The sequence below is a fragment of the Phalaenopsis equestris genome, unplaced genomic scaffold (genome assembly GCF_001263595.1).
Source record: "Phalaenopsis equestris unplaced genomic scaffold, ASM126359v1 Scaffold000002, whole genome shotgun sequence".
Classification (NCBI taxonomy): domain Eukaryota; kingdom Viridiplantae; phylum Streptophyta; class Magnoliopsida; order Asparagales; family Orchidaceae; genus Phalaenopsis; species Phalaenopsis equestris.
The window spans coordinates 27,382,302-27,407,254 of NW_018164444.1; the positions used below are offsets into that span (position 1 = coordinate 27,382,302).

General features: G+C 34.7%; 1 protein-coding gene across 1 annotated transcript; it reads right to left on the minus strand.

Moving 5' to 3' along the window:
* Positions 1-174: 174 nt before the first annotated feature.
* On the minus strand, positions 175-23,775 carry LOC110023679 (pyruvate, phosphate dikinase 1, chloroplastic). Its single transcript, XM_020723246.1, has 19 exons — positions 23,647-23,775; positions 23,330-23,563; positions 23,109-23,246; positions 22,249-22,411; positions 21,828-22,063; positions 15,688-15,816; positions 15,343-15,522; positions 15,095-15,232; positions 12,306-12,470; positions 11,618-11,779; positions 10,728-10,817; positions 10,489-10,627; positions 9,979-10,156; positions 8,064-8,193; positions 5,424-5,552; positions 5,031-5,168; positions 4,713-4,790; positions 4,541-4,632; positions 175-458 (listed from the first exon to the last, which is right to left on the minus strand). The coding sequence occupies exons 1-19, from the start codon at positions 23,716-23,718 to the stop codon at positions 410-412; spliced, it is 2,640 nt and encodes an 879-aa protein (XP_020578905.1). The 5' UTR covers positions 23,719-23,775; the 3' UTR covers positions 175-409.
* Positions 23,776-24,953: the final 1,178 nt, after the last annotated feature.

The window sequence follows — 24,953 nt, forward strand, 5'->3', positions numbered from 1 at the left end:
ACTTGGAAATATTCTATTTGGGTTTCACAGGGAACCAAATCACTTGATATTGGAGTGTCGGGCAAGATGGGCTATTAATTTCAGGTCTTCTGGGTATAAATAATTTCTTTTACAATCAGATTTATTAAAATAATATAACAACAATAAAAAGCTGCTTAGGACGGGGGCGGCGAATTGTAATGCCCACAATAATAATTTTGAAAAATAATAAACAATGTTGCAAACAGCTACAATCATACCAAACACGACCGAAAACACAAAAAGGCATACAAACAAAAGCACAATGCTTCTTAGAGCCAAAAAGCATTAGAGTCCATAGTTCACAGAGGCATCCCAATGATATATACACCAATTCCTATAGATGGATGATAGATGCTGTTTATTTTGAAGTTCATGTACAGCGGTTGAACTACTTCGAGACAGCCACCTGAGCTGCTGCTAGCCTCGCAATTGGCACCCTGCACTTACAAAAATACCTTAAGCCACTTCACTTCAAAAGTCAATCTTATAGAATTTGAACTGTACAATGAAAACACTAAAGAATTTATAATACACTATGTAATGTAGCACATTAGGCAATAGAGGCAAATCAAGGGCTGATAACTAATACAAAATTTTGAAAATTTGTGAAAACATGCCCCTAAGCCGTAGTATCTCATGATCAAGCACTGAGATAATTAATATGTAATATAATCATTGAGGATGCCATACATGACTGGGAGCCAAATGTAACTTACTACATAGCGATGCAATAATTAAAATATGGGTATGTGATATATCTGTGAAAGAGTGATTGCTATAATAGTCTAGCTCAATACTATGGTTTATAATGTGATTTATGTTGATCCTCTTTCCCTCAAAAGACTTGGGATACAGCAAATCCTTGGAAATGGGGATTTTTTATACTCTTATGATGCTTCATTTATCATATTTATTAGATTTATAACAACAATCCCTAGCCGTTATTACTTATTCTGTTTTGCTTGGGTCGACGTTTCACATTATTGTATGAGGTAATCTTGTCATGTGGAAAAACAAACATATTATGTGGTTGCCCGAAACAGTGCTGAAGCTGAATTCCGGTCCATGTCATTGAAAATTTGTGAAGCCTTTTGGTTACGCATCATGCTCCGCGAACTTCGTATGTCAACCTCCGTCCAGTTGCAACTATTATGTGATAATAAGACCATAATCAACATTGCTCACAATTCAATTCAGCATAGTCGTACCAAACATTTGGAGATTGACAAACACTTCATTAAGAAAAAGATTGAGTCCGAGAAAATTGTGTTCCATATATACACTCCAGTGGTCAACTAGCGGACATTCTCACCAAGAATGTTCCTTGTTTTTTATTCGATAACTTCAAATTTAAGTTGAACATAACAGACATCTATGCTTCAACTTGAGGGGAAGTATTAGATTTATAACGACAATCTCTAGCCGTTATTACTTATTATTTACTTTTATTTCCTCATTATATATTTCCTATTTTGTTTTATTTTATTTTTATTTTTTTCTAGTTGTTTTATTCTATTTTATTTTCTTTCCGTTATTATGTCTAATTGTAATTGGGTTTAAATACCCCTCCTCATATCAATAATATTATGTGGCTCTATTCTCTAAAGTTCACAGTTATCTATCATATCAATCGCACACTTTTAAAAATACCCCCGCAATCCCATCTAAATCCCCAACATAGTAGAATCAAGCTATTGAAGGAAAATAAATAGCCAAGTCAGTGTGCCTTTGAATCAAATTCCAATAGTTACAAAACGTGTTCTGCAAAAGTATTAAATAGCTAAAATAAAATAAAATCAATCATATCATGATCAGCATGAAAGACCACCCTCTGCTTTCATTGTGTTAAACCTAGGGAGCATGCACATGATTTTATAACTTAGCACTTAGGTCAATGATCTTATGACATTCATCATCAAATGACATCAAACATGTTTTTATGCATCTGGGTCTTTCATGTAGAAGGTTGTAATAAATCCTATAGTAGGTAGGGCTGTAATTGAGCCACGCGGAGTTGAGTATATCATTGTTTGGACTTGGCTTGGTATAATTATAGCATGTGTCAAGCTTTCATATATTGTTCAAGCTTGATTTGCTTAATTTTTTTACGACAACTAAATGAGTATTCAAATGAGCTAATAAACGAGTTAAAAATTCAAATGAGAATATAGATTTTCATATAAATAATTTAATAAATAATTTTACAATTTTAATCGCAGTTACTAATTTGTTGATTATGAAATCTAAAATATTTGAATTTTACTAATTAATTACATAATTCTTATTGATAGGACTATACTGATTCAAAATTTATAAGTGGAAGAACTAAAATGATCCTAAAAGTTATAGGGATAATCATTTATTTAATCATATTAATAAGAAAATAATAACAATAAGACAATCCACAATAATATTGTTCGTAATTGCAGTATGATGATCATAAAAATGAACTCATTTCATTCAAGGTTATAAAAAATTTATAAAAGAGAATCTTTTATGACACTCTTTAACTGCAAATATTTTATTCTAAATTATCATTCACTTATTAATAAAATAAAACTATAATTAATAATTAAACTAAAAATATTATTGATGTAATAATATATTACTATTAAATTTATAATTAAATAAATTCAAACTAATTAAATTTTATTTAAATAATATATCATATATATAATACGAGTTATTATCAAGTTTATTATCGAGCATTTAACAAGTTATTTGTTAAACTACAAACGAGTTTATTCGTGAACATAAACGAACAAGTTTGACTATGTACACGTTCAGTTCGTTTAAGGTTTAAGCTTGTTTCTTTACTAATTTGAACGAACATGGTCGGGTCTTAATTGAGTTGAGTTCAAATTGTCATCGAGTGCATTAGTTCATTTACAACCCTATAGTAGGAATCTTCTCAAATGGTGAAAAGAAAATCTTAGAAGCCTGATCAACATTATAATTGCTGCTTTGGGCATCTCTTTTCAATGGGCATACAATATAAGTCATCCCAGTTAAACCATGTATCTTTTTCAGGTAATATAATAATAAAAGGAGTTGTAATAATAATAATAATAATAGTATATTATTATTTATTTTTATTTTCATTAATATTAATAATTATAATAAAATGGAATAAACTAATTAATCAAGCATCTAATAATTAATTATTTAATTGTGATAAAAGTAGACTAATCAAAGATTATATAGTATCATTATTTGTTTAGGAAATTAATTATATTTATTGATTATGAATTAAATTATATTAATGATATCAAAGCGATTAGATTTAAAAAGACAATCTATAATTAATTCAATCAATTTAGAGAATAATATTTGAATGAGTAAAAATTATCTCCAATCAAAACTCAAAAGGGGAGGATGAATGCATAAATCAAGAAAATAAAACTCTTTTCCGCAAATCACTTCAATGCCTAGCCTCATGACTTGCCAAACAAGATTCACAAGGGGGAATTTTTTAAATGTTAAAAATTAATCTCTTAATTTTAGGATTTTGAAAGTTAGTTAATAAGAGTAGTTATCATATGCTATAATTCAATTATTTGTCAGGTAGTCATTTTTATTAGATTTTTAAAATATTTCTATTGGCTCCTTGTGGACTATAAAAAAACAAAATTATCATTCATTCAAGTAATCATTTAATAATTAGATTGTTCTACTTTGCTCTTTATTTTTCTCTCTTTCTATAGTTTTTCAAACCTATGTCTAGCATTACAAATTTCAACTCTCTCTCTCTCTCTCTTAGTCTCTCAGTATCAAGGGAGATCCAAGAAGAAAAGGAGCATCCCATCTTCAAGAGATAACTCCATCTCAGTAAAGCTCCACCAATTCTAGCCTTGATTATGAATTAAAGTATTCCCCCAAGTTCATCACTATAGTCTCTATAGTCTATCAAGTCTAAGTAGTTCCTTCTATCATCAAACCTTTAGGGTCATATGGGATTGCTTTTGATTTTTTTTCTATTATGTGTTATGTTTTGATCTAAAATAAAACATGTTTGATATGATATAACATGTTTAGCTGTTTTTAAAAATACTCAAAATAACTTTTAGATGTTTTTAGTATTTTTAAAAATAAGCTCAGTTGTTTTTACAAACAAAAGATAATAACACCTAAAAATACACTAAACAAATAAGTTTTTAAAATAAAAAACAAAACAAAAACAAAAAACAAAAGTGATCCCAAATAAGCCCTTAGTTTAAAAATAAAATAAAATGAGAACCCTAAAGTTAGTATAACCTATTATTGAAAGAAGGCTATTGGTTTACTAGATGGTTCTTTCAATTCTCCGCCCATACTTCTATTGTAATCAAAACTAGTGCAACAAAAGCTTAACAGCATTTGGTCTTCTAAGACAAACCAATCATAGCTTTGATTAGTGGAAGAAGGTACTACACTTTCCACAACATCAACATTTGAAAAGAAATGGTCATCTCCGTGAGGTCATGACCAGCATTATTCTTAACTAAAAGCAAAAATAAAATAAAATAAACTAAAATTTGACCTGAATGGCGAGCATGATACATAGTCAAGTCCAACTTCTGCGAAAAAGGAAATTGAAGAAGGTTCTCCGCCATGCTCACCACATATTCCAACCTATTTCATTGCACGATTAACTCCTCAATATAAAATGCAACTCTTCACTAAACCACATGCACCAAAAAGAATTGGCTCACCTTTAGGTCAGGCCTAGCCTTTCGACCTCTTTCAGTACCCAACTTGACAAGCTGCCCAACTCCTTTCTGGTCAAGAACCTATTGAGGAAAGTATTTAGAAGGGAAGGTAGAAATAATAACATAAAAAAAAGCAACCATTGTGAAGCTAAAAATGCAGCACCCAAGCTGAGCTTTTGATAAAAAGTATATTACTGCAGCAGAACATTCTCAATATATCAAAAAAATTATACTATAAATTTTGGCACGAAGAATTTAGATTTATTAATATAACACATTTTATGGGACACCTAATTATTAATGCTGCCATCTTATTCTCACCTCAAATGGATCATGTTGGAGCATGCCCTTTGACAGATAAATTGGTAAAAACTTCCCAACATCATCTCTGCTATAGCCGAAAGTCATTTGTGTTAGGTCATTAGTTCCAAAAGAGAAGAAGTCTGCATACTCTGCAATCTGTCAATAAAGTTCATAATATAACAATAATAAAAGGATGATGTATTTCATGTTAACCCAAAAAAAAATCACCTACATATTGGATAAATTACTGTGTGAAAAGCACATAGAAGTTGCTTTCGACCTGCGTAATACAATTTGGTGCTATGTATTGTTGTGTATAGAATGTTTACAAAGAAATTTTATACACAATAATATATAGAAATTTTGTTCATCACTTTCAGATTAAACGATGAGTTCAACTTAATACTTTACCTCATCTGCTACCAGGGCAGCTCTAGGGATTTCAATCATCGTTCCCACCTTGTAGCTTACTTTAGCATTCATTGTGCTGAAGACTTCTTCAGCTATTTTTTGTATTAAACTCACTTGATGGCCCAATTCCTGCCAGATATAAAAAAAAGTAGGATCCACCATGCAACGTTGTTAAAATATATGCATAACATCTTCCTTGACAGTACTAAATGTATGTCTAAGTTCCATTCCTCTTGAAAGATATCTAAAAGAATGGGAAATTTGCTAGTAATTAGTAGTCAAACGCTGAAAATTAATAGATAGAAAGAAGATATTGCAATAAGCTGCGTTTAAGACAGCATTAAAAAAAAGGAGAGATCAATGCAAATGCAGTTCTTGAACTACTTCAGAGTAATAACTATTGAAATTTAAAGATAATTTCATGATCAACTTTAAGTGTCAAGTCAAATCTTAGCGCATGCATTTGTTACATGTATCTTTCATGGATTTCTAAAAACCCTATCTAATCCATGCAACTGATGCCATCCATCTAATCTCTATAAATACTTACCAACTCTAAGCTTCATATAAGAATATTGCTGGATGAAATTAATGGGCATCACTCATTCTTCTCCTTCATTCAGCCAAGTGTAGAGTCAAAGGTTGAACCAGTGGCTAGTGGAGTGATTGGAGATTAGTAGTTTGAGCTGTTTCATGCAAAGTGATTTGTTTCCTAATGAACATTGAGTGTGGCCATAATTACTTTCTCATTCTCATGATCATTGATAACCTACGCATATATTTCCTAATGCAAAACAGGTCGGACTAAAATGAAATCCAGTCCATAACGATAGTTGAATACAAAATCGTGCAATGTCAAATCAAAGTGTCTTGATCGTAATAAAGGTCGCATAAATATCACTTGTTTCTTGAAATGATTCATGTTGACGTGATTAGACTGATGAAATTGCTTTTAAAAAAAACCAAACAATTGATTCGATCAAAGGGTGAAAACAATGACCAACGAATGTGATGTCACATAAGTCTAACTTAAAACACATCGCATAAATCAAACTCATCAAAATATAACTCTTCTCACAAAACCAGTTCTGCTGGTGCGTCTGGATGAAGTTTTGTAATTGGAAAATGTGGATGTTTTACAATGTGAGGCACATTCTTAGCCTGAAGTGGACCCTTTTCATGCATACAGGCAATGTGCTAAAGAAGTTACGCCTCATCCTTCTGTGCTATAACTTGACCAATAACTAAAGGTGTATGTGAGAACATGTGAAATAAGGAGGACACCATGTACATGATATCAAACAGAAGAATTGTAAAAACAATTGTTAAATATATTACTTTTAATAATTTTGGGGGTGCATTGATTGATAAAATTTAAAATTTATGCCAAATGGGTACTTCTGAAGGACAGGGGGCATTGAAGATCAGATGATATTTTAGAATCAAGAAGTTACAAGAAAACAATGGAAGGAGATGATAAAGATGACAAATCTACCACTGATGAGTTGAGAAACTGTCAAATCCCAGTCAACCCTTATGAAAGATTGAGAGAGGGTGTCACATAGAGATTGAAATTTAGTCTCCAAGTGGAAAGTTACTAAGATGTCGCTAAAAACTACTGCATGCAAAAACTGTGATTTTCATGCATTCTTAAAGTTCTAACATTTACAATTGTATTACCTAACTCCTAGTGCCATCAACCTGAACTCTAGAAGTTCATTACTTACCATCTCTAAGCATTATATGAGGAGATGGTTGTATAGTGTTAATGGCATCTCTCATTCTCTCACTTCGTTCAGTATGGTGTAGAGATGAAAGCAGAGAGAGGTGGCCAGTGACCTAGAGGAATAATTGAAGTTTAATAGTTCCGTTGATCCTTGTCATAAAAAATTCTTTGTTGATTGGTTGGCAAAAAACACAGTAGAGTTGGTGGAGAGATAATAAAAGAGAGAATCAAAAAGGGCAGAACACTTATATGATAAAAGTGAGAAACATTCGAGCAGCAAATAGATGCATCTTCTATTCATCTCTGATCTACTGGAATCAACATCTTTGTGTGGATTTGGATGCGAACTTTGCTAAACCACTTACTTAAATCTCACATGCTTTTTGGTCTGCTTTTTCTTGCAGATAATTCTTTCCATTCTCATAATTGTCATTTCTCTTGCAATTGTACTTTCCGAGAACAGAACTTACACAGTTAAATGGTGTATGCAACTCTATGTGGCCATCAAAATATATAAAGAATATACGTGCATGAAGCTTCAATCAGTGCAAAGTCCAGGAGGTTAATGTACACATCAACACAGATTTATTCAGAAAATCATGAAATGTTTGTGTAAGGATTCAGATTTATAGTTGGTTATGTAAAAGAAATAAAATTGAGAGTTTTGTTTCCATTAGAACAATCTCAATACATAAACAATAATCAAAATCAATGACAACGTCAGTCTAAACAAACTACTAAGATCATCAGCAAATATTAATTTCATTCTTCCTCAAGATTATCATTTCCTATTCAACTGCCTTTTCCAAAGGTAACAATATGGTTCTTTGAAACCACAACTCTACATTTCAGAGTCATGATAATCCCGTAGGTTAGTGTTCATTGGATAACTAAAAATAAAAAATAGTTCATACCTGAGGTGTTCCAACAAGTGGAACCATTATTTCTGGAAAAACTTTGACACCTTGATTGCTCATGGAGATGGCAGCTTCAAAGATTGCACGTGCTTGCATTTCAGTCAACTCAGGATATGATATCCCAAGCCTGGTAGCCATATCGCATTCAGAATAACATGCAATGCTTATAAAGCTATTAATCAAACAAAAAAATATGAACAATCTACGAAAATGCTAAGAATTACTGGAGACTTCGACAACAAACAGATAAAAGAGAGTAAAATTACATAATGTGAGATAAACGTTAGGCTGCAATTGATATTACTCAATTTGATTCAGTAAGATTTGAATTAGCGTTGGAAAACCTTATTTTTACTCGACAGACAATCAGAAAAGTTTATTGTGAATATTGAGATTCCAATAATAAGATTGTATCAAACAATTTTAAAAAGCCCACATAAATTAAAGGATATTATTTTACAATATTCTATTGCACTGGAACATTTCTGTTCCACTAAACTTCTAGATCCATCAATTGTGGAAGTTGAAAAACAATTTTACTCTACAGACAATTAGAAAAACTTATTGTTATTCTTATAAAATGTGCCCCCAAAAAGAGAATTACAAATATTGAGCTTTGAAAGGCCAAAAATAAGATTGTGTCAAACAATTTTAAAAATCCCACATAAATTAAAGGAGATTATTTTACAATACTATATTGCACAGAAACATTTCTGTTCTACTGAACTTTTAGATCCAATCGAGATAATAAATGATCGCTCACAATCTAAACATACCACTGTTGATATTATAGGAACAAAATAGAAATTGAAATGTTAGTCCACAGGCTATACATAGATGTCATGGACACCAAAGGCATAGTTCTAGTTCTATGAATGTCAAAATCATTTATCTCATCAACCAAGCCTGCATAAAGAAAGGAACTCACCGCTTGAATATAGAAATCTGCTATTCAAGCCAAACTCTTTAGCTTTTTTAACTTTGGTCGAATAGGATATAGTGATAACCCACCCTAGCCAAGTTTCAACAAATAACTGAGTCACCCTCACGAGAATACCATTCTTGTAGAACACATTTTTCATGATCCAACTAAGCCCAAGCTGCCTCGTGCTGGTGTGTAATTATACAGCTAGCTTGATCTTTATAAACATTTGGGCATTTAATCTACTCACCTCTAAATTTGAATGGAGCTCAGAGTTTCTATGGCACAAATTTAACTTTCCATAAACTCAAGGAAGATTGATCATTTGTTCATACTGTGAATACACCTAGCTTCTCCAACTCTTCTATATGAGTGAATGAAATATATTCTGTTATTTTGTATTTATTTTTATACTTCATATGTGTAAAAGGGTAATAGTATTGTTCTAATTTTGTTCTATAAGAGATTTATCAGCAAAGCGCCATAGACAAAAAATTATAAATATGCTTTAGATAACTCATTTTAAGTTGAAAATACACCCAAAAATCAAACCTTCTTCCAATGCAGGGCCTTTGAAGGGTTTAATGATTGTGTGAGAGAGAAATTGTCCTCTATTTAGACTCAATACTTGGTCCTGTTAGTTGGGCCAGGAAAGAAGAATAGAACCTATGAACAAAACCTTCTCAAAAGCATAAAATCTAGATGATTTTTTAGTGCATTTCTTATTGTTATGTTAACGATGGCTTTATGAGGTACACATAGAAGCTTAAAGTTCAACTGGCTTGGGTACTAGCTTATACAAAGAATAGAAAGCCAACCAGAATCATGTCTAGTGCAGTCCATCCAAACCAGCCAACATAATCATAGCTCCTTAAATGACTAGTAGTACAAACAAAATCAAATAAATCCATTCAAGGATTCAAATAATTTATTGATTGTCGGCTAGATAATGATGAAAAGTATACCAAAGCGATATGCTAACTCTCTAACCTGCATCCACGAAAACCGAGCATGGGATTCACTTCAGAAAGTTTTTCAACTCTGGAGACAATCTCATCTTCCGGCATGCCAGTTTGCAATGTCAATTCTTTCACAATGTCCTCAATGTTACCTTCTGGCAGAAACTCATGAAGTGGAGGATCCAACAGTCGAATTGTCACAGGAAGTCCTGAAATTTCAAAGAATGCATACAAGTTATTAATTGAACCTGCCATTCTTTGAACATTTCCAGGAAGAAATAGTGATGATGCAATTCTGTTAATAAGTTATCATAAGAAAAAGAAATTCATAAAATAACTCATGCTCTGGCCAAAAATATTCAAAATTCTTACAAAACTAAAGAAAAAAATCAAGTGCCTAGCTTATCAATACAAATTTGTAATTTTTATTCAGAATGGCTGAAGTTAATTATAATGGAATGCTTACAATCATGCAAGTATGATACAAAATATTGCTTAAATCAGTTTCAAGCAAAAATCAATCTCATGAGGATGAAATTACCATCCATAGCTCGGAAAATGCCTTCAAAATCAGATCTTTGATAAGGCAAAAGCAGGTCCAATGCTTTTTGCCTCAGCTGAGGGGTCACTGCCATTATCATCTGCCTTACAGCCCTTATTCTTTCATCAGAAGCAAAGAACTGAAAATCAATCATGCATTAGCAGAAAAAAGGTGTATGTAAAGGTCTATGTCAGAACTTCTGAGAGAGGTCCTTCAAACATTGGTTCTTTTCAATTTACCATATGCTCCGTTCTACACAGTCCAATTCCCTGGGCACCATTGTTTCGAGCTGTCTCTGCATCTCCAGGTGTGTCTGCATTTGCCATAACCTAGAAGAAAATTAATGGTCATGAAAATTTCATAACTTCACAAAAAATGGATAAAGAATCCAACCAATCCATTAGATGTATTCATATGGTCCAAGGAGTGATTAAGTGGCGGATTATTGGAAAGACTGTACTCAGGGGTGTCGGTTTTTACTGTTAAGAACCAAAAAGCAGACATATTTCAAGTTGAACATACAGTCACATATTATTTGCAATTGAGGGAATTTTGTATTAGCTCCATCGGCTACATCCTCAATTCTGGTGCCTGTTTCACCTGAATCCAATTCTTTGTCTAGAAAGTGAATAAGATATTATAGCCTATTTTAAAATCTTTCAATTCGAGCGAACAGATGAAAAAAAATGTAGACCACTTCATCTGCTGCTATGCAAGTGCATGCATTAGTTTTTATGTAGTAAATGTACATTTACATATAATTACTTTATCATATCTTAATAAATTCAATAAGTTAAAAAGCATAGTTAATCAAAGAGACTTGAAAATTGAGCAGATGCTAGCCATAGTACTCGGTTCCATTGGTCAGCTCCAAATCAAATTCTCTTCATCATTCTAGTATTTATTATTATTATTATTATTATTGGAACAGGTAAAAGCCTGGCATTTTAGGGTTTAGCAAAAAAAATGAAATAAAGGACCCTTTTACAACGCTGCCACTGAACTTCAACTTCACTAACTTGAGAAACAAGTGAATAAAGTTTTTTTAGGCATAGTTCATTCTAAAAAGTTCTATTTCATTACCAATTCAATCATAGAAATTATAATCTAATCCAAAGTTCGATGATACCTTAAGTTTCCTCTTCGCATCAACCCAAGACATGAATGTCCCTAAATCTCCACTAAGAGCTGGGGGAGCTAGTGGTTGCTTTCCTAATATTACTTCTCCAGTTGATCCGTTTAAAGATAGCCAGTCACCTTCGTGTATCACCTTGTCTCCAACAACAATAATCTAACAGGCAAATGAGAAATAAGAAACCGAAGTTAAATAAAACACATGAATTATAAATGATGTGCAAGTCCAGATCTAAACTACAGGAGATGCACATATCACGTATGTCTTAGAATTAAAAAAAAAAAAAGAAACAAAATCTGAGCTATCATTTCGAAGATCCAATAAATTTTCATTGCACTGCACTTGAAACAACCCTCAATAAAGTTTAAAACAAAATCTGCACCAATAGTACGATTCAGGCCTGTACTACTTTAAATCCATTGCACACAATTTGTTTCCAATTTTTAGAGAGAAAGATTGAAGTTGCTAATTTGCCTAATCTCCTCTTAGAGAAGTAAGAGTGAGGCATTGTAGATCATCGCATCCCCAAATCTTGTATTGGTGGGAATTTCATACAATGGGCATGCATGTATATGTGTGTAAAGGGTGTTTGCATTGCTTTCAAAATTTTCAGTTCAAATTCAGATTCCGGCCACTAAAAAATCTAAAACAGATTTATATAAGCGGAAACATGCCATATTACCTTCTGTGAATCATTGATACGAATATCAGAGCAGCCGGAAATACAACATTTCCCCCAGCCGCGAGCCACAACGGCTGCATGAGAAGTCATGCCCCCTCTGGCAGTCAAAATTCCAGCAGCTGCATGCATGCCCCCCACATCCTCTGGACTGGTTTCTGCCCGTACCTTGCAAAATAAAAACAAATAATCAAACTTATATGGCAATACAAATCTAATTGTATTTAGTAAAGGGTCCTAAGACTTACTATAACTCATCGGTGGATCTTAGTGAGCTTAATCTCACTATAATGTGGCCCCAGGTTTAACTGCATGATTCAGTATATGTTGTGCTTGATACATTTCTTTTAGTAACTTTTTCATTTCAAACCCGTCGAGGACATACATAAGATTTTCAAATATAATACTTGAAGAGTTAGCATGACTATGACGTTTAGGGGATGCTCATTTTGAGAGAGTTTTGAGCAAGATTTTGAAAATCAGAACAAACATGAATCGTAAGGAGGAGGTGAGTTCTATCATTGAGGTTAACTAGAGATTGAATCAATGACATAATAAAAATTTAAATAATTTTAATATGATTTAAATGTTGTAACAATGATACAATAAAAATATGTTTATCAATTTAATATACAATGTTCTAATTCATGGCACGAATAAAATTCCAAATTAAAATTTTGAAATATAATATTTTAACTATCTTCTACATTTTTATCTAAATCTTCTATTTCTAGTCATTTGATTAAAATTACAAAGCAAAAAAAATAACATTATAAGAACTTAGTGGTTCATCAAAAATCAAAACCAATTCACGAGTTCAACAACCAAAACTTGATTGATTCTATATAAAAGTAAAATTTTTTGGACCTTAATTGAATCGGCCTAAGAACCAGTTCAGATTAGTAGATTCAGTCTGCTTTTAAAAATCATGGTTTTGAGAAGGTTCTTAAATTTGAAATCAAAGTTAGTGTATAATTATATCTAGCCAAATCATGGATTTAAAAAGCATAATCGCAAGTGAAACATCAAGCAATCAAATGAGCCTACACCTGGTCATTAAAAATATGAGAAAACTTGCTCTGGAGTAAATTGTTTTATTTTGATTTTAAAGGATAAAATAAGTGCAAAACATAGGCTTGACTCAACTCGCTTGTTTAATGCTTACAAATACAAAAAATTCCCGTTCACAAAATTTCAAGAGACATCCATAGAAGAAAATATTACAACAAGACTCTGAATGCATTCGGAGTTCAATGATGGGGCGCCACGTCTTAAGTGGGTTCTACCGTTTTTAACAATGACCAATGCCAGTATATTGCGGTGGGGCCCACTTGACATGTGGTGCCCCACCATTGGACTCCGAATGCAAATTGCGTTAGAAGTCCCGATGTAATATTTTCTCCATCCATAGAGGGGGTGCTCCACTACTCATCATCATCATTAGGTTTATCCCCACTATTAGTGTGGGCTTTATAAATGCATTTGTTCTTGTTGTGTGTTTCAAAAAGAGTTAAACATACTCCATCCAATTTTTTCCACAAAACTACCCATGTTATATCATTGACCTTATGATGTTCCTTTTGAATCCTAATATACAACTAAAACCATGATTTCACATGTTTCAAAAAATTATTTCAGTTACCAACTGTTCATTTGCTTCTATGGTATAATGTAGTATGTTACATATTGTATTATCATTTCCCAAGTATTATCATTATGCAAATCAAAATTTAAGGATAGCCCAAGTAAAGGATTATTTGTGTTTCCAATTCTTTCATAACATATGAAATATGCTACTTTTATGAAAACTGAAAAAAAAATACAGAAAAATACAAAGTGAAAACAAAATAGCCATGACTACATGTATTTACTCTTCTTGTGAATACAAAAATATTTTGAGATTCTTTGGTCAAGTCCCATATAACAGCCTTAACATTGTTTATAGGGGTGTAAACAAGCTCGGCTTGTGTTCGGCTAGTTAAAAAATATCATTGTTCATGTTTGACTCATTTATATATTGAGCGCAAAAAATGTATTTATTTTCGGCTCATTTGGTTAGCACGTCGAAGTTGTTTGTGAAAAACGAGCTGTTTTGACAACTCTAGTCACGCTCATGCAGTTGTAGGATTTTAAGGATGTGTGAGATTTAAATCTTATTATTTATATTAAAATATTTATATAAATAGAATTTAATATATTTTTATTCTACTTTTTTTAATTAATAATTTTAATTGACTATAAATCTTTGTAGCGTTATAATCAATTAAATTATTTAAAAATAATACTCATCAATTATATCAATTATATATATATATATATAGACCTAAGAAAACTGGGGCTTATTGTATAAAAAATGATCTTAATTTATTAGAACTAAACGATAATATGACACTAAATAGGATGCAATGGAGAAAAAGGATTCATGTAGCCGACCCCACGTAGTGGGATTATGTTGTTGTTGTTGTTGTTGTTGTTGTTGTGTTCTATTTGTTTGTTTAACAAAAAAATCAAACACAAACTACTTAACGAGTCAAATACAAGTTGTTTGCGAACAACGAGCTATTTTGACAGCCCTAATTGTTTAAAAGTAAACCCGGAGAAACATAAACATTAACACTGCAAAAACAGCCTAAGAGAAGGTTGCAATGCAACAAAATATTAATAGGAAGTCATACCCGAAACCTCGTTGCACCCTAAGCATGCAGTAACAGGCCAGCTAGAAGCATGCATTGGAATGAACGATTTAGAAGATAGTGAAATTAAGATTGAGCCGTTCAGGATGAAGGAATTACCAGAATAGCACTCTTCCCTTCTGCATGCCATTCCTCAGCATCTTCAGCAGTAAACACTACCTGGCCAACTGCAGCACCAGGTGATGCAGGCAAGCCAGTGGCAATGACTTTGTCCTTGTATGCGGATGGATTCTCAAACTGCAAGAACAAAAAATGAGGAAAAGCAATATTTTCATGATGCAACAGGGAAGAAGGAAATTATAACTCCATAAGGAGTTGATGGAATGGTTTCCTTCTTGTCAGTGTACCTGTGGATGGAGAAGTTGGTCTAGATGCCCTGGTTCTACCATCTTGATAGCAGAGTCAGTATCAACAAGGCCTTCCCTAACCATATCCACGGCAATTTTCACAGCACCTTTGCCAGTGCGCTTCCCTGTTCGACACTGCAGCATCCACAGCCTATTTTCTTGAACGGTGAATTCAATGTCCTGCAATCGTGTGAGAGTAAAGAAGTTAGTTTACCTTTCCATTACTTATTTTTTAACATTTTTTTTTCCTGGATGAAAACGCATTCCAAAGTGTAAAAGTAACAGCAGAGCTTCACATGTTAGGGGATAATAAAATTGATCTGCTGTACACAACAAATTTTTTACCATCATATCTTTATAGTGCTTCTCTAGAATGCTGCAATTCTCTACAAGTTCATTGTAGGCTTCTGGCAAGCGGAGTTTCATGGCGTCCAAATCCTCTGGTGTCCTAATTCCAGCAACTACATCTTCTCCCTGTTACAAGCCCACAATTTTCCAATAGTAAATAAAACACCCCTGCAGGAGATGCAGAAATATATAGAATTTAATTAAGAAAAAACAACTACAACGACAAGAGAACTTAGATGTGATGCATAGAAGTAGGAGTTATATAACTTAGCTTTAAGAACTTGAAATATCTAATTTATACTTTGGAGAACAGTGATTAAGTATCCATCCTGGAGACCACAAGTTCAATTCATAAACCTCCAAATGTAAAGGTAAGGTTTACATTAGTGGGGAGCTTCATGGATTGGGTACATCATAGCCTTTTTTACTTTGACGACTTCAATCTCAAATACCCCTTGAATCCCAACTGTAGCTAAAGCACTTATGATAATCTTCTCGTTGCATAAACAATTTTATATTGCATACTATTAGAAGATATTACAAGATTTTTCTATTTATTATCTTGTCTTGTTATTTCTTTTATATGTACTTCCTAGTTTACACCCGTTCTTTTTATCTTTTGGATGTTATTAGGAAAGATTTGTGTATTATATCTTTTCTTTCCTATACTCTTGTAGCATGTATTTATGACATTTTTGCTGCTCAATAAGATAATTTCACTCTATTCTCAAATCTAATATGGTATCAAAGCCATGATTCTAACCCTAGCTGTCGTCAGGATTCTTCCCTAGCTGTCGGTCACCTGCAGGCCTTTCCCTGCAAGGATTCCGCCACTGGCCGCCTGCATTCGGCCTCCAGCCAGCTCTCCCCCACTGAATCTCCCTCTAGGGGCCCGGATCTACCTCCAGCCTTCGGATCTTCCTCTAGCTAGCCGGTTTTCTCTACAGGCAACCTGATCTTCCTCGAGAAGAACCTTCCAACTATCGGACCTTCCTCCAGCAGGCCTGGTCTCCCTCCGGGGTTGCCGAAACTCCTCCCTGAGGCCATATCTATCCCTTGCATGAACCACCGTAGTTGATTCTTAGTTATACAGCCGGAGCCTTCCTATGTCTCGGCAACTCAACGTCACCTTTGGCTCAATCAAAATCATGGCAGACTACTCAACCACTGAGCTTCCTTCCGACGGTGTACTTGAGTCCACTGGAGGATCAACACCAACTTCAATCCTCCACAAACCGGAGGCCGAAAAACCACATGAACTTCTTGATCACTACCCATAAACTTAAAGACTCTAATTTTCTCCAATGGTCTCAAGTCGTGTCATTGTTCATCAAAGAGCGCGGAAAGTTCATCTATCTCACAGGGATGATTCTTGAACCTCAAAAAACTGACCCAACGTATGGAGCGTGAGAAGTGCAGAATTCCATAGTCATGTCTTGGCTAATCAATTCCATGGAGACTAAGATTGATCATTCGTAGTTGTTTCTTCCGCCTGCAAGTGCACTGTGGACGGCAGTTCGGGATACCTACTCGGACGTAGGAAACTCGGGCCAACTTTATGAGATTTCTAACAAGATTTACGAGGCAAAACAAGGATCAAGGACTGTGACCCAATACTACAATGACTTGGTGGACTTATCGATGGAATGCAATCTCTACTGCGACTACACGTGAGACCCTCTGGTTGATCTTTGCATCTACCAGAAAATTGTGGAAAAGGATCGTGTTTCAATTCTTGGCAAGTCTAATCAAGGATCTCGACGAAGTCCGAGGTCGTATTCTTGGTTCGGATCCCCTTCCTTCAACTCGTGTTGCATTCACCGAGGTGTGCCGCAAAGTAAGTCAGAGACTTGTCATGCTCAGCACTACCACTCCTTGAGCCAAATGTTCGCCTTGGTCTCTAATAGTGCTCGACCCTCCACGTCATCATGGGCAAATCACTCTACTTGTGGTTACCGTCACAAACCCAATCATACTCGTGACAAGTCTTGGATACTTCACAGGAAACCGGCAAATAAACCTTCAGTCAAATCCTCCGCTGCTAAGGGTCTCGCTATGATCTCAGAAGCCATGACAGTACAGCCAGCTCCCACTCATAACATCCCAGAACCACCTGACTCTATTAAGAGTCAGATGGAGCACTTGATCAAACTACTTGGATCTAGTCAATTCTCTTCCGGTCTGTCTACCTCCCAAGTTTATCAAGGTAAAATTTCGATGATAGTCACTGTTTTTTATTCTAATCCGTGGATTTTTTTTTATTCAGGTGCTATGGACCATATGATTGAATGTTCTCAAGCTTTGTCGACATATTCGCCGTGCTTTGGGTGAGATGCCATTAAAATTGTTGACGGCTCCCGTAGTTTCATTGTTGGTAAAGGGTCTGTTGTTCTACCAGCAAACCTAACTTTAGAATCTGTGTTTCATGTGTCTTCTTTAAAGTGTAACCTATTATCAATCAGTAAGTTGAAATATGACATTGATTGTGTTGTTCATTTTTCTCCTGATGTTTGTGTCTTTCAGGATCGTCGTTCAGGGAGGATGATTGGAATTGCAAAGTGGATAAACGTACTTTATTTTTTTCAAGGGAAAAGTGGGGTTGATGAGGTCACTCAATCCAGGAGTTTTACTCTTTCCCAGTCCACTGAATGTCCTCTTATGCTTTTACACTGTCCTTTGAGTCACCATAGTTTTCAATATTTAAAATAGTTGTATCATTTGATGTTTCTAATAAAAATTTAACTAGTTTCAAATGTGAGATTTGTCAGTTAATTAAACATCATCTAGTTCTACATTCACCACACTGTTACCCTTCTTTTGTTCCTTTTTCACTAATTCATGGTGACTTGTAAGACCCACTCAAATGTCTAGCTACACTAATAAATGACGGTTCCTTTCCTTAATTGATGATCACACCCGAATGATATGAGTCTATATTTTAAAAGACAAATCTGAAGCTATCACCTTAAAAAAATTTCATTCCTTCATTTTGATCCAATTCAAAACATCAATTCAAGTCCTTCGAATTGACAACGACCGTGAATTTTTTTTTTAATTTTATATTAGGGGATTTTTTGATAAGTGAGGACATTCTTTATCACAGCTCATACAGAAACATCTCAACAAAATAAGATAGCCGAATGAAAAAGTGGACACCTTCTTGATGTTGCTCGTTCCATTATACTTCAATCGAATGTCCCGAAACGGTTTTGGAATGATGTCATACTTACCGACACATATATCATCAATAGAGTCCCCACAAAAATTCTTAAGTTTCGGACCTCGTTAGCAGTTTTGAGATCTTGTTTTCCTACCAATTGGCTCTCCACTTTAGACTCCAAATATTTGGGTGCATAACATTTGTTCGGAACACTGCCCCAACTCGTATGAAATTTCATCCTGATCAATCAAATGTATCTTCATCGGATATTTTGTCACTCAAAGAGGCTTTTGATGTCTTGATCGTATCACAAACAAACTCTATGTGAGTGTCGATGGCTCCTTCTTTGAAAGTGTTCCCTACTTCCCCAACACTGCCTCAAGTGAGGGGGAGCTAGATTTTTTTTCTATGCTACTTCTTTTCTGACTGTGTTGAATATGCCACTTACTCCTCTAGTCACTGTTCCTGAGGAACCATCTGTCCCTCTTAATCCACCATCCATCAAACCAACATTTCTTCCACCCACTCTTTGTGTCTATACTTGGCGCATCAAAACTTCGGTTGAAACCAGTCACAATACCCCTACACTTAAGCCCGCTGCCTCTTTACTAGACTTAGAATCTGCCCGGCCAACATCCCCGACACTACACTTGCGAAGATTACTCCTGCTTCGAATGAGGAGGTGAGTTCTATCATTGAGGTGCAGAATCAAGCTTGTTCTCTTTATTCCACGGCAAAATATATATCATTCCACCGCTTATCACCAACCTACAAACCATTTGTCACTTCTTTGACGGATCCATCTACTATTGAGGAAACGTTGGCGAACCCTTCCTGGAAGGTTGCTGTAATGGATGAGATGAATGTCCTTCGTCTAAATCATACATAGGATGTTGTTGATCTTCCTCGAGAAAAGAAAGTAGTTGATTGTCGGTGAATCTTCAACACTAAATTTAACTCCGATGGAACCTATGAACGCAATAAAGTGTGATTGATCTCCATATGTTACTCACAAACCTATGAAGTTGACTATGAGGATACATTTTCTCCAGTTGCAAAACTGAATATCATTTCAAGTCCTGTTATCCCTTGGTATGAATTTGGATTGGCTCTTACTCCAACTAAATGTCAATAATGTTTTCCTTAACGACGATCTCACAAACGAGGTGTACATGTCTCTACCTCCAAGCTTTGACTCTACTTCTTAGTGAGGACAAGTGTGTTGACTGAGGAAGTCTCTCTACATATTGAAGCAATCCCCTCAAGCTTAGTTAGGCAATTTCCCGTAGGTGGTAGTGGGACATGGGTTCTCTCAGGCCCAATCATATCATATTCTCTTCTTTAGGTATTCTTCTAGTGGTCAAATTGTCATCCTTATAGTCTATGTCGACAATGTTGTGCTCACAGGTAATGAAATACTAGTCTTATAATCTCTTAAAGGCATCCTCGCCAAATCCTTTGGAATAAATGACTTGAGGTCTCTTCGATACTTCTTAAGAATGGAAGTTGCCCGGTCATGTTGGGGCATTTGCCTTTCCCAGCGTAAATATGTGTGGACCTATTGACAGAGACCAACATTCTACTTTACAAATCAGTAAATGTTCCAATAGACCCCAATAAGAAATTGGCTAATGTTTCCAATGTTGTTCTTGTGAACAAGACACACAACCAACACCTTGTGATGAAACTCATTTATCTCGTTCATATGAACCTCGATATTTGTCATGCGGTAGATATTGTAAGTCAGTTCATGCATGACCCCTATGAGCACCATCTCACAAATATCCACAAGATTTTTCATTATTTAAAATGCACACCGGGCTTAGACTTGTTATTCTCGCACCACTCTTCTCGTTCTATTGCAGTTTATATTGACATTGATTGAGTCGGGTCCATCCATGATCGGCTCTCTATCTCGGGGTATTGCTCGTTCGTGTGGAGAAACTTTGTCACCTAGAAAAGCAAGAAACAGTTGGTGGTTGCCCAGAGCAGTATAGAAGCCTATTTTCGCTTCATGTTCTTGGAAATCTGTGAAGTTCTCTAGATACGCATCATATTCCATGAATTACGTATGTTGGACTCTATTCCTTTACAAATGTTTTGTGATAATAAAGCTGCAATTAGCATCACTCATAATCTATTTCAACATAATCACACCAAGCATGTAGAAATTGACCATTACGTCATCAAGGAGAAGCTAGATTCTGAGAAAATTGTTTTTTCATTTGGCTCATCCAGTGGTCAACTCGCAGATATCCTAACAAATAACCTTTTTCGGCAGTTATTTGACAACTTCAAATCCAAGTTGAGCATGATTAACATCTATGCTTCAACTTAAGGGGGTATTAATTAGAAGATATCAGAAGATTTTATTAGAAGATATTAGAAGATTTTTCTATTTATTATGTTGTCTTTTTTGTTATTTCTTTTTATATGCATTTCCTATTTTATGTCTTTCTTTTTTATTTGGGTGTTATTAAGAAAGATTTTGGTATGATATCTTTCATTTCCTATACCCTTGTATCATGTATTTATACCCTTTTACTGCTCAATAACATAATTTCTCTCTAATCTCAAATCTAACACATACAATCCCTCAATCATTCTGAAGTTTGCTACTTTTATTACATGGTGCATAACTTAGCAGACCACTGGACATACTACAACGATCACACCAGCAGAAATATGTTTTCTTTTCATTATTAGTAGCTATAAAAAAGCTCATTAACTATCAAAAGCTAGAATCGTTTAAGAAATATATCATTTATATGAACTTTAAATACTACATGCATGTGCTATCAGACACGTAGGTATTTCCGATTCTTGTTAACAGTTGCTGCATTTCCTATCATCTTCCAACACAAAAATAATGGCTCCGAATCTCTTCCAGTGACAAAAGAAAACTTCGAAGGTAAATCCCTTTATTTAAAATGCATCTTTAAGAAAAAAGTATATACAGGTAAAAATAGCACCAAACCTGAGCATTAATGAGAAACTCTCCATAAAGCTTATTCTCCCCAGTGCTTGGATTCCTTGTGAAAAGCACACCAGTACCAGAAGTGTTGCCCATGTTGCCAAACACCATGCATTGGATATTCACAGCAGTTCCTTTCAACCCTTTGATATTGTTAATGCTCCGATACTTGACTGCTCTTGGACTGTCCCATGAATTAAACACCGCCAAAATCGCCAAATGCAGCTGCTTTTTTGGATCTGCAAACCAATGCCTGAAATCACACATCTTATTTTGGAAGAGCTTATGTCAAATCCCGCTTAAATCGGAACCAAAAAGGATTTCTAAGCGCATTAAAAAAAAAAACATCAAAAGTGAAAGGGTTTCATTTTCTACAGGTTTTAGGGTTGGATCTAAAGATACATATGCTAACATCTACGTGTACCTGCAGGGAAATCCTCTCCTTTGATCTCGACATAAACTTTCTTGTATTCAGAAACCAATTCCTTGAGATCGGAGGCGGAGAGCTGTGTGTCGAGGCTCACTCCTTTCGACGCCTTCAGTGCTTCAAGCTTCTCTTCAAATCGTGAATGGGGAATGTCCATCACCTTCATCATCCACACATAAGTGTTTCATGAGCCTCTTTTGATTTGCTTAGGAAAATAATAAAGAAGGATGCAATGTAATTTAAATGCAGGGATAATTACCTACCGACCATTCGAAACAATTATATTTACAAATTACCCATCTGGATGATTTTTTGTAATGAAGAAAAATATATTAATCATAAGAAAATATATATTAGTTTTTTTTTTTTTTTACTTGATTTAAAGTAAAATAATTTTTTTTTTCTTTTTAATGGCCGATAAGCATTTAAATCCAATACATTGAGATTCTTTAATTTGTTTTCAATCATTACGCTACAAATTAAAGATGTGGAGTAGTCGACGTAAGGCCGCAGTGACAAACAATAGTTCATGGGCAATGATTGTTGGAGGGTGGGCGGCTGGTAGTGATGATGACTTGTGACAACCGACTGCAGCAGGCTAATAGCATGCATCAATTTGTGAGATATGTTTGAAAAATAGTTTTAAGAGTTTTCAATTAAATAAATATAAACAAAATAATAAATTACATTTCTATTTCATCCAACATAGATCTTAACTTTTCTAAACCCCACAAATGAATCAAACCCAAACTGAAAATTAATAAAAAAAAAAAACAATAATAAGATTGTAAGGATAGCATTAACACCACATAAATTTAAATAAAAAGCAAAACTGAAAGAGCGAGCGCAACACGGACCACATTCCCAAACATGTCAAGGAAGCGTCGGTAGGAGTCGTACGCAAATCGGGGGTCGCTTTTGCGAGCCAGCCCCTCCACCACTTCATCATTCAATCCCAAGTTCAGCACCGTATCCATCATCCCGGGCATCGATATCTATTTCATTCCAAATCCGTTTAAAAAAGAATATATAATAATCATAAGATTAAGAAATTAGAGAGATTAGGCAGGGGACATACAGCAGCACCGGATCGAACGGAGAGCAGAAGTGGATTAGAAGGATCTCCCAAGCTTCTCCCCACGTCCTCCTGAACATATTTCAATCCCTCCATTATCTCCTCCCAGAGCCCATCCGGAAGCTTCTTCCCTTTCTCTTCATATTCCTTACAGGCTTCAGTCGATACTGTCAGGCCTGGAGGAACTGACAGTCCTATGCTCGCCATCTCTGCCAAATTCGCGCCTTTGCCACCCAGCTGCACAACCACAACCCAAACATATTAATAATTGATACTTTGGTTTCCATTGCTGATCATCAGTAAGGTCTGAAAATGATCACCAAGGAGTTCATGTTTTTGTTCCCTTCGCTCTTTCCCTTGCCGAAGATGAACACTCTCTTGGAGGCCGCCATGGAAGGAGGGGGAATTGAGCTTGCAGAAAGCTGGAGGAAGGAATTAATATTATAATTAAGATGAGATGATTATGTATATATATGCATCCTGATTTGAGGAATTTTATGTGGCAATGAGCGTGGGTCTGAGTGTGTGATATAGAGCTGGCTGGTGTATAAGCTTATCTGCTTGGATCACTGACACGTGTCATTGCTTGTATTTTGATATGAATAATTCCATAAAAATTTTAGGTATGTGGTCATGTAGGTCAGGGATATATATGTGCCCTTGGGATAAGATATGAATGGCATGCAGCGGCTTAGATTTATTATTGAAGAGTGCCTTATAATAAAATTTATATTATTTGATTATTCAGTTTTATTATAGGAAAATAATGATTCTAAAGTTTCTATAAGTAGCTAAATAGTACACTTCTTATAAGGATGCATTTGTAAATGTTATTACTTAAAGTGCGTACATTTAGTGCCCATAAATATTTATTCAATAAAAATGATAAAATTTAGTTATTATGGATTTTTTAATGTTTTTAAAATATAAGAAAATATAAAGATTAATTTATAATTTTAATCTTGAGATTTTCAATCAAGATGATGAAGTGTATAGCTTTTCATCTGAATAATTAATTAAATTTTTTTTATTAATGAGGTACATATTGTTGAGTCCTTATATGTTAGAAAATCACATCTCAAGAGTTAGTTAGAGCGTAAGATAAGAGAGAGAATGTGATGTACAGTAATGAACGATCAACCATATTTTTCATTAGTAATTTTCTCATAAAATAATGTTCTACTTATAATGGAGGGAAAAAATTATATAAAGTTGCATGTTTGTCTCTACTTTTATGGAGTGTTACACAATTGTATATGTACTTTATATATAAAGGTCCATGACATGACTACTCTCTGACTCTGTCGGTCTTGACTTGAAAAGGCCCGTTTGTGTAGCTATGCTGAGTCGAGGCACTCGGTCAGTCTTCGATGGTCTTTCAGTCGGCAGGGTTGGCTTGATTGGTTAGATCAACTAATCAACTGATTTAATTTGGTTGTCGACCTTTGAGAAGCTCCTGTTGGTCGAACAATACTAGGCTATAGGACAAAATGTGAATCAACTTAACTCAATAGATATGCACTCTCCGACAAGAAGAACTGAATGGATGATTTAGATGAATGGTTACATTTTTGTCCATGATGATGAGCCTCTAGGGGGCTTGTGGAATGATGAATAATGATGAGGA